Source organism: Eleutherodactylus coqui, chromosome 3 (assembly GCF_035609145.1).
Source record: "Eleutherodactylus coqui strain aEleCoq1 chromosome 3, aEleCoq1.hap1, whole genome shotgun sequence".
Taxonomy (NCBI): domain Eukaryota; kingdom Metazoa; phylum Chordata; class Amphibia; order Anura; family Eleutherodactylidae; genus Eleutherodactylus; species Eleutherodactylus coqui.
The window spans coordinates 293,131,234-293,145,331 of NC_089839.1; the positions used below are offsets into that span (position 1 = coordinate 293,131,234).

Genomic DNA, 14,098 nt, shown 5'->3' on the forward strand with positions numbered 1-14,098 from the left:
TGGATGAATCTAGGATATCCCTTTAAAGCGGTTTTCCCTATAGACAGATTGGTAACGGTTATCGGTTATGGTTTGGGGCTCCGTCTCTTCTATGCACATCCTTCTCCCAACATAATCTTATAGTCAGGGGGGGCTAAACAGCTGGAAAGCAGACACCCCCCTCTAATATTCGTATCCTTGGGTTTAATATTGAGTACTTCATTTTTTTCATTGCTTTTTCTAGATTTCCGAAAACTTCTACTTTGATCTTAATTCAGAGCAAATAAAAGGAATGCTGCGTCCTTACGTCACCCCGGCAGCCATCAGTACGTTGGCTAGATCCGCCATTTTTTCCATCACCTACCCGTCCCAAGATGTCTTTCTGGTTATTAAAGTGAGTAGTATTTAGATCACTTATCACTGTAATGGGTTGTTTTCAGTGGGTTTCTATTCCACACCATTTTCAAGATCTCTGCCAGTAAATGAAAGCCCTATTGCTTACAGCCTAAGTCCTCATGTCCTCGGGCAAAATTGAATTGTGGAGTCCGCACGCATGATCCGCATTTCAATATGCACGTAATTAAATACCTGCGTATGTAATTTTTCCCAGGTGTGTAGATCGCACGCGCGGGGAAACACCCACAGCATGCTCCATTTTCTGCGTTTTTTTCCCGCACGGGCGACTTCCATTGAAGTCAATGGAAGCAGTCCAATCCGCGGCACAGATGCAGCTGACACTGCGTCCATGCAGATCCGCAGTAAAGCAGGACATTTAAAAAAAAAAAAGCGTGGCGCATCCGCAGATGAAGGAAGATCCGCCCGCGACGGAGGAGACACATGCAGCTTCCGGACAGGTGAGTAAAATGTCATGTTTTGTCTCATGGTTTTGGGCACGGCTGGAATCTGCTGCCGAATTCTGCACTGGGAAACCGTGTGTCCATGGACATGAGGCCTTAGGCTAAAAGCCCTGCACAGACCTAATACGTCTCACAGCTCAGTGTCTGCTGCAGTTGTATGTAGTCTAGACAATACACAGTGCTAAATACGTGCAGATACATTGTAACAGACAGGAGAGAGATTTGTTCTGCTCTTGCTTCCAAGGGCTCCTGTCCATGGGACGCTGCGATAATCCGTCCGCGAGTAACGCAGTGCACGCTTTCCATAACGTTGCTATGGAAATTGCTGTCCCCTGTCCACGAGCGGAGAATCATAGCGATTCTCTGTTCACGGGACTCAAATTGCGGCATGCTGCGATTTGCCGCGATTCTCTGTGGTGAGCCTATCTGTCAGATAGGATCACAGCAGAAAACTGTCAGTTCTCTCCCCTGCTCCCCAGCGGCAGAATATCGCTATCCATATTCCGCCTCGCCTTACTCTAAGGATTCCTAAGAATGGAAGAAATTGTAACAAATTGCCAACTATGAGAAATACTAGGTTTGTACCTGCTTCTTTAAACAATGTTTCCAGTCACTGACAACAATCAGAGATCTTGAAAATGGTGAGGAAAGTAGAGATCAGAAAGTTTCAGAGCTTTTTAAAGGGGTATTCCAGTAAAATTATTGGATAGTTATTCCTTATCTGCAAGATGGGGTTCCATGTCCCCTGAGATACAGGCAAAATAAATGGAGTGGCAGTGCGGATGCTTGGCCACTGCTTTCCTCATTTCAGTGAGATTGCTGTACATTGCCAAGCGCTTCAACTCGGCTGTATTCAACACTCTCATTGAAATGACAGAAGCGGTAACCGAACATGCTGCTCCATTTATTCTGCCAGTGTTTCGGGGGAAAACAGGACCCCTGTCCTGACGATTGGTGTTGGTCCAAGCAGTCGGACCCCCTACTGGTCAGCTAGATATCCTCTATCCTGCAGATAGGGATTAACTACCATATATACTCAAGTATTAGCCAACCCGAGTATAAGCCGAGTCAATAAGTTTTACCACAAAAAATTGGTAAAACTTATTGACTTGAGTATAAACCGAGGTATAATAGATAGCTAGATATACCAGGTAAAGGAAAAAAACGAACAATACTCACCTCTCAGCGTTTGTGGCAAGCTGCTTCAGTCTTCTCCCCGCTGTCATGGTTTTGAAATCCCTGCCTTCAGTGCTTTGCGAGGAAGCGTTGTGATTGGATCGAGTGCCGGCCAATCACAGTGATGTCATTCTGCATGGCGGCGATTGGTTTATCGAGCGCCGGCCAATCATAGCGCTTCCTCACAGAGCACTGACGGCAGGGAGAAGACTGAGGCAGCTTGCCGCACCGCTGGGGAGAGCATCGCGCCAGGTACACAGACATCGGCTGAGAGGTGAGTATTGAAGGTTTTTTTTTTTTGTTTTTTTTTTTTTACCTCACTCGAGTAAAAGCCGAGGGGGGAGGGCTTTTTCAGCACATTTTTTTGTGCTGAAAAACTCTGCTCGTACTGAAGGTAAATGTCAGCAGAATACCATTTTAACCTTGAATGCCCTTCACTATGATTTGATCTTTGAGATCCTCTCACATTAATAGTCCTGTAATAGAGGATACAATTAGACAATGTGACCTTCAGACCGAAAAAGATGCAGCGCACAGCTATGAGCGTCATCTGTCGAATCAGCCGAATTCTTTGTCTCTTTGACGTCCTTGTGATGATTTATTGTGTTTGGAGTTGGGCGATGTTAATTCACACAATGTCTTTGTTTTCAGCTGGAAAAGGTGCTACAGCAGGGCGACATAGGGGAGTGTGCCGAACCCTATATGATCTATAAGGAAGCGGATACAACAAAGGTGAGTGACCTTATACGGTATATGGGATTATATCCTTCCTACTGTTAATTATAAGAATATTACAAGCCACGAGGTGTCCGGTTATCATGTACAAGGTCATTGGCCACTTAGTTGCGTGCTTGCTTTTAATATTCTTAAACGCAGCTGCTGTGGACACTAAGCAAAAAATTTGGCTGACACTAGATTCTCCCTGTTACCCCACCGAGGAGGGCAAACATACTGGTGTTACCAATTTATTGCCGTCCTGACCATCAGAAGGCAAGGAGGCATGACCCTGACCTGCCAGCTATAGTGGCCTCCCTATTGGAGCACTGCTTTTCTACCTTAAGGCAGGCGAGCATTGAGGTGCACAATGCTGGAGTCCTCAAGCCCTATGGTCTGCATCGGATAGGTGAGCATTCCATCGGGGTAAGTATCATTCCCCCTCCCCTCCTTTTCTTTTTATTCCCACCACCACCAATATTACAACCCTCTTCCTCCACCGTACATGTCCCCATTTCCCCGTCGTGGGTTCATCGCTGCGATACCTCTGGGTAGCAGGGGGACTACCCTTTTGGGAGACAGTTCCATTTTCTCCTCCTTGCACCTAGGAGGACTATTATGGCGTTTCCGCTTAGGAGTAAAGGGATGGTGACCGTTTCTCATGCGGTCCTATTCCTTGTGGCCATTGGGGTTTCCTTCTCCTGGGTCCTCCTCCCACTGTTGACGGCACTGCTGACTGGGGATGAAGGTACTGGCTATTTGCGAGCTCAATTCTACCAGCACCGTAGGACCGTGTACTTGCAGCACCCAAGCACACTTTGCCTGCTCAGCCCTTGTCGACTGCCGAACCGGAATGGGTGCGGTATTGGACCTTACTAAAGCGTCCACCGCCATAATAGACAGGCTGGACCGCTCTATTTATCAACCACCACAAAGCGTGTCTGACAATGATGAAATTGCCACAGATGACCTGTCTTGTGGTAAACCCTGGAAACAGGCTAGAGATCCTCCCTCAAGGTAGTCTTCTAGTCTGCAACTACGTCACGGCATTCTTTCTGACTTTTCCCAGAAGAATTAGCAGACATTGCAGCATATAAGCGAGGTGGGAAAATTTCTCTGTAAAGCCTCCTTAGATACAGCCAGACTATTGGCTCGTGCATCAGCCATTTTGGTTTCCACTCGCCAAACTCTGTGGCTCCTGAACCCCAGATATCAAAAAACCCTTGCAGGACCAAAACTAAAGACCCTCTTACAAACCACGTCCTTCCTGGCATTTCCTACCACAATCCTCAAAATTTACCTCTACAAAATCTTCTGCATGAAGGGTGGCCCCCACCCAAGCTGTCCAGAGGTGGGGAGACAATTGTTCCTATTCAGGGAGACCTGGCGCTTTGGCTCATGCTATATACACACACTCTTTCCTCTTGGGGTGTAATAGTCCCTGTTCTTAACTTAAAACAGTACAAGGGCTTCTATTCCAATCTCTTTGTGATCCCCAAAAAGCATGGCACAGTCCAACCCATTCTAGTTGAAGAGGTTAAATCAATACATCAAGGTTTGACACTTCCACATGGAGTCCTTGACATCCATCATTGCGTCCATGGAACTGGGGTAGTTTCTGTCCTCCATCGACATCAAGGATGCGCATCTTCATATTCTCATCTGTCCAGCACATCAACGATTCCTTTGTATTGCCATCCAGTCAGAAAACCCTGCCATTTCCATTCTGGTTGGCCACGACCCCCCCCCCCTACATAAAATCCCATGGTGGGACTCGCGATCTTGGTGGTCATGGCAGTGGCCATGAAAATCCTGACATGGACTGAAGATCACCTTCCAGTGCTGTTGGCAGTCCACATGCCAGGCATGGATAATTAGACAGCTGATTTTTTTTTTTAGCAGGGAAACAGTTGACCTAGGGAAATGGGAGTTACATCCCCAAGTTTCAAACACTTTGCCAAAAATAGGATCACCTGGACATTGGTTTGATGATGTCCGGAATTGACTGCAGTCTCCCGAACTTTGTGTCCAGCTCTCAGGATCCCCAAGCTCCAGCATCTATTCCCTCTGTTTTCACTCATTCTACGACTTCTCAAGATGATCAAGTTGGAAGGCCTTCAGGTGATTCTCATCGCCCCAGACTGGCCACATCCCACATGGTACACTGATCTCGTTAACACTCCATGTCGCCTTTCCCCTCAAGAGGATTTTCTTTTAGAGGGACCCCTCTTCCATCCCAGTTTATCCATGCTTCGTTTAACGGTGTGGCGGTTGAAGTCACGGTTTTGTGGAACCTGTGATTCAGACTATGATGGCCAGATAGCCCTCCTCTTCCAGGCTTTACAAACGTGTCTGGCTAATCTTTTTTCTCTGGTGTGAACAGCACAACTTCCATCCTATGAGTTGTTCGGGGATTGGGCCTCAGTTCCCTGAAGAGTCACATGTCGGCACTGTCCATTCCGTTTCAACGGCCCCTGGCTTCTAAGTTTGCAGCTCGTATCTGTCTACAAGGGGTTGCCCATATCGCTTCTCCATTCCGTTCTCCTGTCCCTTCTTTGGACCTCAATTTGGTACTGGATTTGATGCAGTCTCATCCCTTTGAGGTATTACGCAACATTCAATTTATCCTGGAAAGTGGCCTTTTTGGTGGTGATCACGTTCATCCTACGAGTTTCTGAGCTTGCGGCCTTGCCAGTCTTCATTCTTCCATCAGGATAAGGCGGTCTTGCGTCGTCTTCCATCCTTTCTCCCAAAGGTGGTGTCGGCCTTCCACATTAATGAAGACCATGTCTTACCTTCATTCTGACCCTCGGCTAATCTGAGGGCATGCGCTCTCCACAAGTTGAATTTGGTTTTGAGCCTTGAGAATACACCTCTCCCAGACGTCGTCATTCAGATGCGAAGTACAAAAATCTTGTTTTCTGTACACCCCTTATAGTTGTATGTGAGTAGCCCCTCAAGTGTACCGGCCCTTTTACATGAACCGAAAAATTGTTCAAATTCCCGCGATCAGCGAGAGTCTGAACAATCGTCGTTCAGTGTAGCAGAATATACCGACTGGATGCAGAATGATAATTTTTTCATTGTTCAGTTTATGCCTGCCTAAAAACTGAACAATGAATCAGCCCGTATGAACAGGCAGTCGTTCATCTATGTCTGTTCACTGTGAATGGAGGCGGACGGTCCGGACAATCTCCGTCCCGCTTTGTTTCCTTTCACTGAGCGAAGATCGTTCCTATGTAAAACCACAGGAACGATCATTGCTGGATCAGCTGCCAGGCATCTGCACCCGACAGGTCATCCCATGTAACAAGACCCCCATCTTCTTCCTGAGCCAGTTGTATGCAAAGATGGAGGAACTGCTGCAGATTGTAGATAAGATGAATAAGAAATGTGTAATTTATTTGAAGGAGGCACAAGCCCCGTAAGCTTGTCCTGTACCAACTGATTCCTTCTTGTATGTGACATTACAGAATAAAGAGAAGCTGGAGAAGCTGCGGAGTCAGGGCGAGCTCTTCTGCCAGAGACTGGGGAGGTATCGCATGCCCTTTGCATGGACAGCAATTCATCTAATGAACATCGTGAGCAGCGCCGGGAGCCTGGAGCGAGATTCCACAGAGTTAGAAATAGGACCTGGAGGTATTACACTGGCATTTTTATACTTGTCTGTGGAAAGGTTGTCGGAGGTGGGAATTGTGTAAAGACCATCTATTATTAAGAACACCATGACGTTTTACTGAACTTTAAGTGCTTTATCGCTGGGATTTTAATCCTGCCCACCAGGCCCGGCATGCTTATTTTATTTCCAACCACAGATTCTTAATTCAACTGAAGTTTCCAAACTGATCTCAAGTGGGCTGTAGTAAACCTATAGCTGGCCATAGACCTCATATAGTAGGTGGAGTATGTGTGTTTATGGCCATTATGAAAGGAGTTCAGAGGAATTATAGTGACACCTGCACAAAAATCTTATAGGGACATTTCCTTTGGCATTTAGTAAAAACCATACGCTCTTGTCTTTTTGGAAATTTCTTAAGAAGAATATAATGCGGTCTGCAGAAACTGTAGGGCAAGTTTATTAGCTAAAGCTAATAATGAATTGAGGCTTGCAACAGAGGCCAAAAGCAATAAAAAAAGGATTTTGGGGGTATGTCAAAAGCAAAAGAAAAATCAAAGATGCTATTGGATGTTTTCAGGATGGAAATGGTGAATTGGTTAAGAATGATGTTGAGAAGGCTGAACTTTTAAATTCCTATTTTTTATCTGTTTTCTCTCAGAAAGTAGATGGAACACCAGCTGATCTTCCCTGTGCTATTGGGGGAATAAAAGAATGCAGGCTATCTATAACCTGAGAGATAGTAAGGGAACACATAGCTAACTTGACTTAATAGCTGTCTACAAATATCTGAAGGGCTGTCACACTGCAGAGGGATCAGCCCTATTCTCATTTGCACAAGGAAAGACTAGAAGCAATGGGATGAAACTGAAAGGGAGAAAACACAAATTAGATATTAGAAAAAGCTTTCTAACAATGAGGGAACAGGTTACCACGGGAGGTGGTGAGTTCTCCTTCAATGGAAGTGTTCAAACAAAGATTGGACAGACATCTGTCTGGGATGATTTAGTGAATCCTGCACTGAGCAGGGGGTTGGACCCGATGACCCTGGAGGTCCCTTCCAACTCTACTATTCTATGATTCTATATACAGCTCGTATGCCAAACAATATCTTTTAGTGGTACAAACCTACAAACAAACCCTATGTTGTACCTGATCCTACAGATCTGTATTACTCTTGCTAACTTTCTTCAGTGTATTGTACAGACATCTGTGATCTGAGCAGATTGGTGCATTACACAGCAGGTCATATATTCCTGAGGAGACATCAGAGCTACAATGTCTCCTAGATATTATCTCTGCTGGTGTGAGAGAGAATGGGGGTAATACACAGACATTAAGGGTACAATTGGAAAGGGGGGGGGGGGTAGAGAGGAGCAGACTTATAGGTAGTTCCCACTGAGCTCTGAACCTGCAGTTGTACATGCAGGGAGGTAACACCAACTAAGCTCTGAACATGCAGTTCTACATATTGGAAGGTAATGCCCACTGAGCCCTGAATCTGCAGCTGTATATGAAGAGAATGATTTAAAGCTCTCTGAACTTTGTACCTGCAGTTCTACAATCAGAGAGGTAAACGCCAACAGAGTTGTGAACCTGCAGCTCTACATGCATGGACTTAATACTCAATGAGTTCTAAGCCTGCAGCCCGACATGTAAGGAGGTAACCTCCACTGAGGTCTAAACCTGCATCTAGACATGTAAGGAGCTAGCGTCCACTGAGCTGTGAACCTGCAGCTTGACATGTAAGGAGGTAACGTCCACTGAGCTCTTAGCTTGCATCTAGACATTTAAGGAGGTAACGTCCACTGAGCTCTTAGCTTGCATCTAGACATGTAAGGAGGTAACGTCCACTGAGCTCTTAGCTTGCATCTAGACATGTAAGGAGGTAACGTCCACTGAGCTCTTAGCTTGCATCTAGACATGTAAGGAGGTAACGTCCACTGAGCTGTGAACCTGCAGCTAGACATGTAAGGAGGTAACGTCCACTGAGCTGTGAACCTGCAGCTTGACATGTAAGGAGGTAACGTCCACTAAGCTCTAAGCCTGCAGCTCGACATGTAAGGAGGGAACGTCCACTGAGGTCTGAACCTGCATCTAGACATGTAAGGAGGGAACGTCCACTAAACTCTAAGCCTGCAGCTTGACATGTAAGGAGGTAACCTCCACTGAGCTCTTAGCCTGCAGCTCGACATGTAAGGAGGTAACCTCCACTGAGCTCTTAGCCTGCATCTAGACCTGTAAGGAGGTAACCTCCACTGAGCTCTTAGCCTGCATCTAGACCTGTAAGGAGGTAACCTCCACTGAGCTGTGAACCTGCAGCTTGACCTGTAAGGAGGTAACGTCCCCTAAGCCCTAAGCCTGCATCTAGACCTGTAAGGAGGTAACCTCCACTGAGCTCTTAGCCTGCATCTAGACCTGTAAGGAGGTAACCTCCACTGAGCTCTAAGCCTGCAGCTTGACATGTAAGGAGGTAACATCCACTGAGCTTTAGACCTGCGGCTCGACATGTAAGGAGCTTTAGACCTGCAGCTCTTCATACAGGGAAGTAACGCCTACTGAGCTCTGAATCTGCGGCCCTACATACAGTCCAGCAATGCATGAGCACGGATTCTGCACTATATGGAAGGAAGTAATGCCCACTGAGCTCTGAACCTGCAGCTCTATAATTAGGTGTGCTGCAAAAGGATGGTCTTGGAAATAAAACGGGTATTATGCAAATCGGCCAACAAACTGGTGCACGTTTTCAACCTCTCCATATACACCTCTTCCTCCTATGACCAGGCGCTCATGTCCTTTAACACTCACATAAAACTACTTGGATTCACTGGTCATTGATGATGTAATACAGTTTCACCTAAATCCTGAGGCTTCCTGTATGTCCAGGATTATCAGCAGATATTATAAGCCTAATCTACTTCTGCTCTCTCCAGAACGTAAAGGCTCATGGTCAGAGCGTCGCAATTCCAGCATTGTTGGCAGGAGGTCCTTGGAGCGTACCACCAGTGGAGACGAGTCGTGCAACCTGACCAGCTTCCGACCGGCCACACTTACGGTCACCAACTTCTTTAAGCAGGTAAGAAAGCTGCGGTTTTTCTACTGTTGCAGAAGAACATACCAAATTCTGTTCACATTGCGTTTCTACTTTTGGCGCTTACGCCTGGAAAATCTCTCATTTTATGTGCTGAATGTAAAACTGGGGTGAGAAACGCTATATTTTCTCCTTAGGGAGAGCAACTATACTATAAACTGAGTGAAGAGACTCAAATAGCCATGCACGCTCCTCTGGGTAATATGCAAATAAGGGAGATGGAATAAATCCTCCACAGTGCTACCTATTGAAAGGCAGCATTCCTTCAAGCCAAAGTCAGACTTTTTATACAAGCCTCGTTATAATAACTGGGAATTAAAAGCAAAGCCAGACTCCATGTACAGACAGCTGTTTCAGGGTTTTTGCCCTTCATCAGTGTACAGTAGGAGTCTGGCTTTGCTAGTGAGAGGCCTGGGACAGGGGTCAGAAACGATATCTTTTCTCCTTAGGGAGAGCAACTATACTATAAACGAAGTGAGGAGACTCAAATGGCCACGCACACTCCTCTGGGTAATATGCAAATAAGGGAGATGGAATGCCTTTCAATAGGTGGCACTGTGGAGGATTTATTCCATTTCCCTTATTTGAATGTAAAACTGATGTATGTAGCTGTATTACTATACAGGTGAATATGATGTCCATAGGCCCCAAGAGCCGCAATGCAGCACTGGACCATGTGAACAGATCACAAAGGCTCACTGTGGTCCATGACAGCAGACTGAGAAAAAGTAGGTAATTTCCATGATGCTGCTTCCTCCTTATTACCAATGGTTACCTACTCAGTCTGCTGTGTGAGACCACATGGAAAGGTGAGTTTTTTTGATCTGTTCACATGGTGCAGTGGTACATGGCGGCATTTGTTGTGTGGGGTTGTGCGGTCCAGAGCCAAGGGAGCCTAATCTGACAGCAAGGGGGGTGCTGCTGGGCTGCTGAATCACTCCCCCTATAGGTGTGATGTTGCATTGGCGACAGTTGTTATGTTGTCTGCTAAAAAGAGACCGCTGTAAAGTCGTACGTGGACTTACACAATTTTGATTAAATGACCACTTTATTAGAGACTCCAGCCCTTTCACGATTGGCACTTATCTTATGCAAATTAGACCGGGGACCCCGGAGTGCAGCATACAATCACGTGACAAGTTTTCCGTGGATCAGTTTGAGTGAATCCATATTAGATGGGAACATCCAGCTTCCAACAAGGTCATCGGTGCTAGACCAGCCGGGACCTAGATTTCACTGCCAACCTTTTAGGGAGGTGTGGAGAGTATACTGAGAATAGAGTGAGTGAGGAACAACATTAAAGGGGGTCCTGTGGGTGGAAACAGCTCATCACCAGGAATCGTTCTGATGAAAGGCGCTGTGCAGTCAAGTAAATTTCAGCTGAGTTTAATGCTGGGGCTCCATTTAACGTGTCTGAATGCATAAGTCGCCGTTCCTTAGTACATATGGGATATAATAGCAGACAAACCAGTTCCAGTGCGAAGAGAAACAGAAAGGCCAGACTATAGAGGTAAAAGAGCGCAAAAATTGTATGCCGAAGTAGTGGATAAACATCGCCTGGGCAGATGGATCCAGATTTCTGTTGCACTGTGCTGATGGGAAGTCAGAATTTGGCGCAAGCAGCATGAACCTATGACCCCTTCCTGTCAGCTGGTTAGAACATGTCAGCACCTCCATCTAACCTGCAGCAACTACATGAAGCTTCCTGTCCGCAGGGGCCGATATTTCTGCAGATTGAGTTAGTCACCCAGTCCACAACGAGTTTTCGCAATTCCGAAGACCAAAGGAGTCCAGTGTGCTACTAGAAGGGAATCTAATAAAGTGTCCATTCAGGGTATAATATGTGGATTTCTGGTCTTATTGTTCTACAGTTTGGCATATTTATTTTAACTTCTCTTTACATACAGTAAGTTAGAAGGATTTCATGTTTCATCTGTAATATTCTCGGTTCCCTAGGAAGGCGATCGGTTAAGTGATGAAGATCTGTATAAGTTCCTGGCGGACATGAGGAGACCATCTTCTGTTTTAAGAAGACTTCGCCCTATTACCGGTAAGGACTCTGGAATTCCTTACGCCTTTATTCACATGTGAGACGGTGATGATCTGGGATCCTGCAGTAATGTGCTCCTTGGTCACTGGCTTCCTGCGTGATCAGTCAGGGACAAAGAGCGGCCGAGCTCCGTGCAGCCGTTCACGTGAACTGTGATTATATCAGAGAGTAGGACTGGCACCAGACGTTCAGCTCGCATTCACCTTGTATGTCGTGTACTACGGCACGTGGACAGCGCACTCCTATCTGGTTTTGTTCTTTGTGCTGCTGATAGCTGCAGTGGGAGTTACGTCACATCGGTCACTCACTGTATGGCTGCCTCCTTAAAGGGGAAATGTTCAGTTTTATAGAAATAAAGTTTAATTGTTCCATATTGTTCTGCAACTCTGTAATCTTATATTAGAGCCTCGTGTGGCGCAGCGTGTTAAGGCAGCAGAAATGCAGTGCTAAGCTCTCGCTCACGACCTGAAGGTTGCAAGTTCAATCTCCGCATGGCTCACAAATTTGAAAGGCCAATCTTCAATAACCCATGCAGCTCACGGGTATATCACCTGGTAATTATATAATATCCATCTCGGTCATCTCCAAGAGGAACACAAGCACAGCTTCTTACACAGAAGCACCCTATATAGCTGCATTTGAGAAAGGATTCGCTTTTGTTTAAGGTGGGGTCAGAGTACTTGCATTCTGTAAAGGTCGTTTGTAGGACTTATGAAATATCCTGACAGCCATGACTCCACCAAAAAAAATTAAATGCGACCAGATTAAATAAAAAGGATTCTTGGTTCCTGTATTAACCTCATAACAACCACTCACCGTAGAAATATGGTGGTTGGTGTATAGAGGAGGCTCACGGGCCAAGCCCGCTCACAACCCTGTGGATGCTGGCTGTTTGACAGCTGACACCTGCCTGCAATGGCAAGGATCACAGTTAGCTCTGATCATGGCTGTTAATTGTTCAGATACCGCTGTTAAAGTTAGTAGCGATCTAAGCAGCCAGCTGGAAGGGAGGAACTCTCCAGCACCCCATTGACCCCACCTCTTCCCCAACACATTTGCAGGGTGCTGATGGGTTCACAGGGCAGCCCGCAGCTCAGTGAAGGCTCCCAGGGCTTCCATAGATTGCAGTCTGTTAATCTCTGCTTGGGTTTAACCCCTTAGTGATGACGCTATCGTAAAACTACGTCCTGCTGTTGCAGGACGTGTATGGAGGTAGCGCCGCTATCTCCCTCCATACAGCGCGGGCGTCAGCTGTTTATTACAGCTGACACCCGCGGGCAATAGCCGCGCTATTAACCCTTTAAATGCCGCTGTCAATTCTGACAGCGGGATTTAAATCCCCCCGAACGCTGTGAGATCGGGGGAGCCGTGCAGGTGTCATGGCAGCCGGGGGCCTAATGAATGGCCCCAGGGCTGCCTTAGCAGACTGCCTATCAACCCATCCACACAGCGTGGCTTGATAGACTGCCTGTAAAAAAGCAGTATGACGTAGTGCTATAGCATTACGTCATACTGCAGGAGCGATCAAAGCATCGCATGTTAAAGTCCCCCAGGGGGACTTCAAAGTAAAGTAAGAAAAAAGATCAATAAAGTTTTTTAAATTGTAAAAAAAAAAAAGTTATAAAAGTTTAAATCACCCCCTTTTGCCATATCAATTATTAAAAAATCTAAATCATAAAATAAAAATATGTATTTGGTATCGCCGCGTCCGTAAAAGTCCGATCTATCAAAGTAGCGCATTATTTTTCCTGCACGGTGAACGTCGCCCGAAAAAAAAAAATAAAGAACGCCAGAAATACACTTTTTTAGTTACCCTATCTTCCAGAAAAAATGCAATAAAAAACGATCAAAAAGTCGTATGTATTCCAAATTGATACTATCGAAAACTACTGGACATCCCGCAAAAAATGAGCCCTTGCACAACTACGTCGACAGAAAAAAAAAAAAGTTATCGCGCGCACAAAATGACCGCAGAAAATAATTGAAAAAAATTAAATATCTTAAAAAAAAAATACAAGTACTACAGCAAAAAAAATAAAAAGCTATATAAGTTTAGTATGGTAGTAATCGTACTGACCCATAGAATAAAAATATCAGGTCGTTTTTGTTGCAGTTTGTGCGCCGTAGAAACAGGACGCACCGAAAGATGGTGGAATGTCGTTTTTTTTTCCATTTCTCTCCGCTAAGAATTTTTAAAACGTTTTTCAGTAAATTATATCATACAATAAATAGTGCCATTGAAAAATACAACTCGTCCCGCAAAAAACAAGCCCTCATACAGCGACGTCGATGGATAAATAAAGGAGCTACGATTTTTTAAAAGGGAGTAGGAAAAAACAAAAATGGAAAAAAGCAAAAAAGCTCCGTCACTAAGGGGTTAATAGACTATATCGTTAAAAATACAATATACTGTATTACAAAAGCATTGCAGTATATTGTAGAGGTAATTGAACTATCGTGGTCAGGTCCTCTAAGGGGGATGAAAAAAAAGTAAAACAACGTGAAATAAAGTTTTTTGCAAAAAGTAAATACAATATAACTGCTATTTCTGCATCCGTAAAAGTCCAGGCTATTAAAATATATTCTACATGGTGAATTTAAAAAAAAAAAACATG

At 45.2% G+C, this 14,098-nt stretch overlaps 1 protein-coding gene across 13 annotated transcripts in view; it reads left to right on the top strand.

The window, feature by feature from the left end:
* Nucleotides 1-14,098, top strand: part of DOCK7 (dedicator of cytokinesis 7) — a 162,661-nt gene that overhangs the window by 34,424 nt on the left and 114,139 nt on the right. For all 13 annotated transcript variants that reach the window (XM_066597707.1, XM_066597709.1, XM_066597711.1 and 10 more), the window contains exons 9-13: nt 224-373; nt 2,664-2,744; nt 6,200-6,365; nt 9,276-9,418; nt 11,390-11,483. In XM_066597707.1, coding sequence (XP_066453804.1) covers nt 224-373; nt 2,664-2,744; nt 6,200-6,365; nt 9,276-9,418; nt 11,390-11,483 — 634 coding nt within the window. The remainder of the gene's footprint in view (nt 1-223; nt 374-2,663; nt 2,745-6,199; nt 6,366-9,275; nt 9,419-11,389; nt 11,484-14,098) is intronic.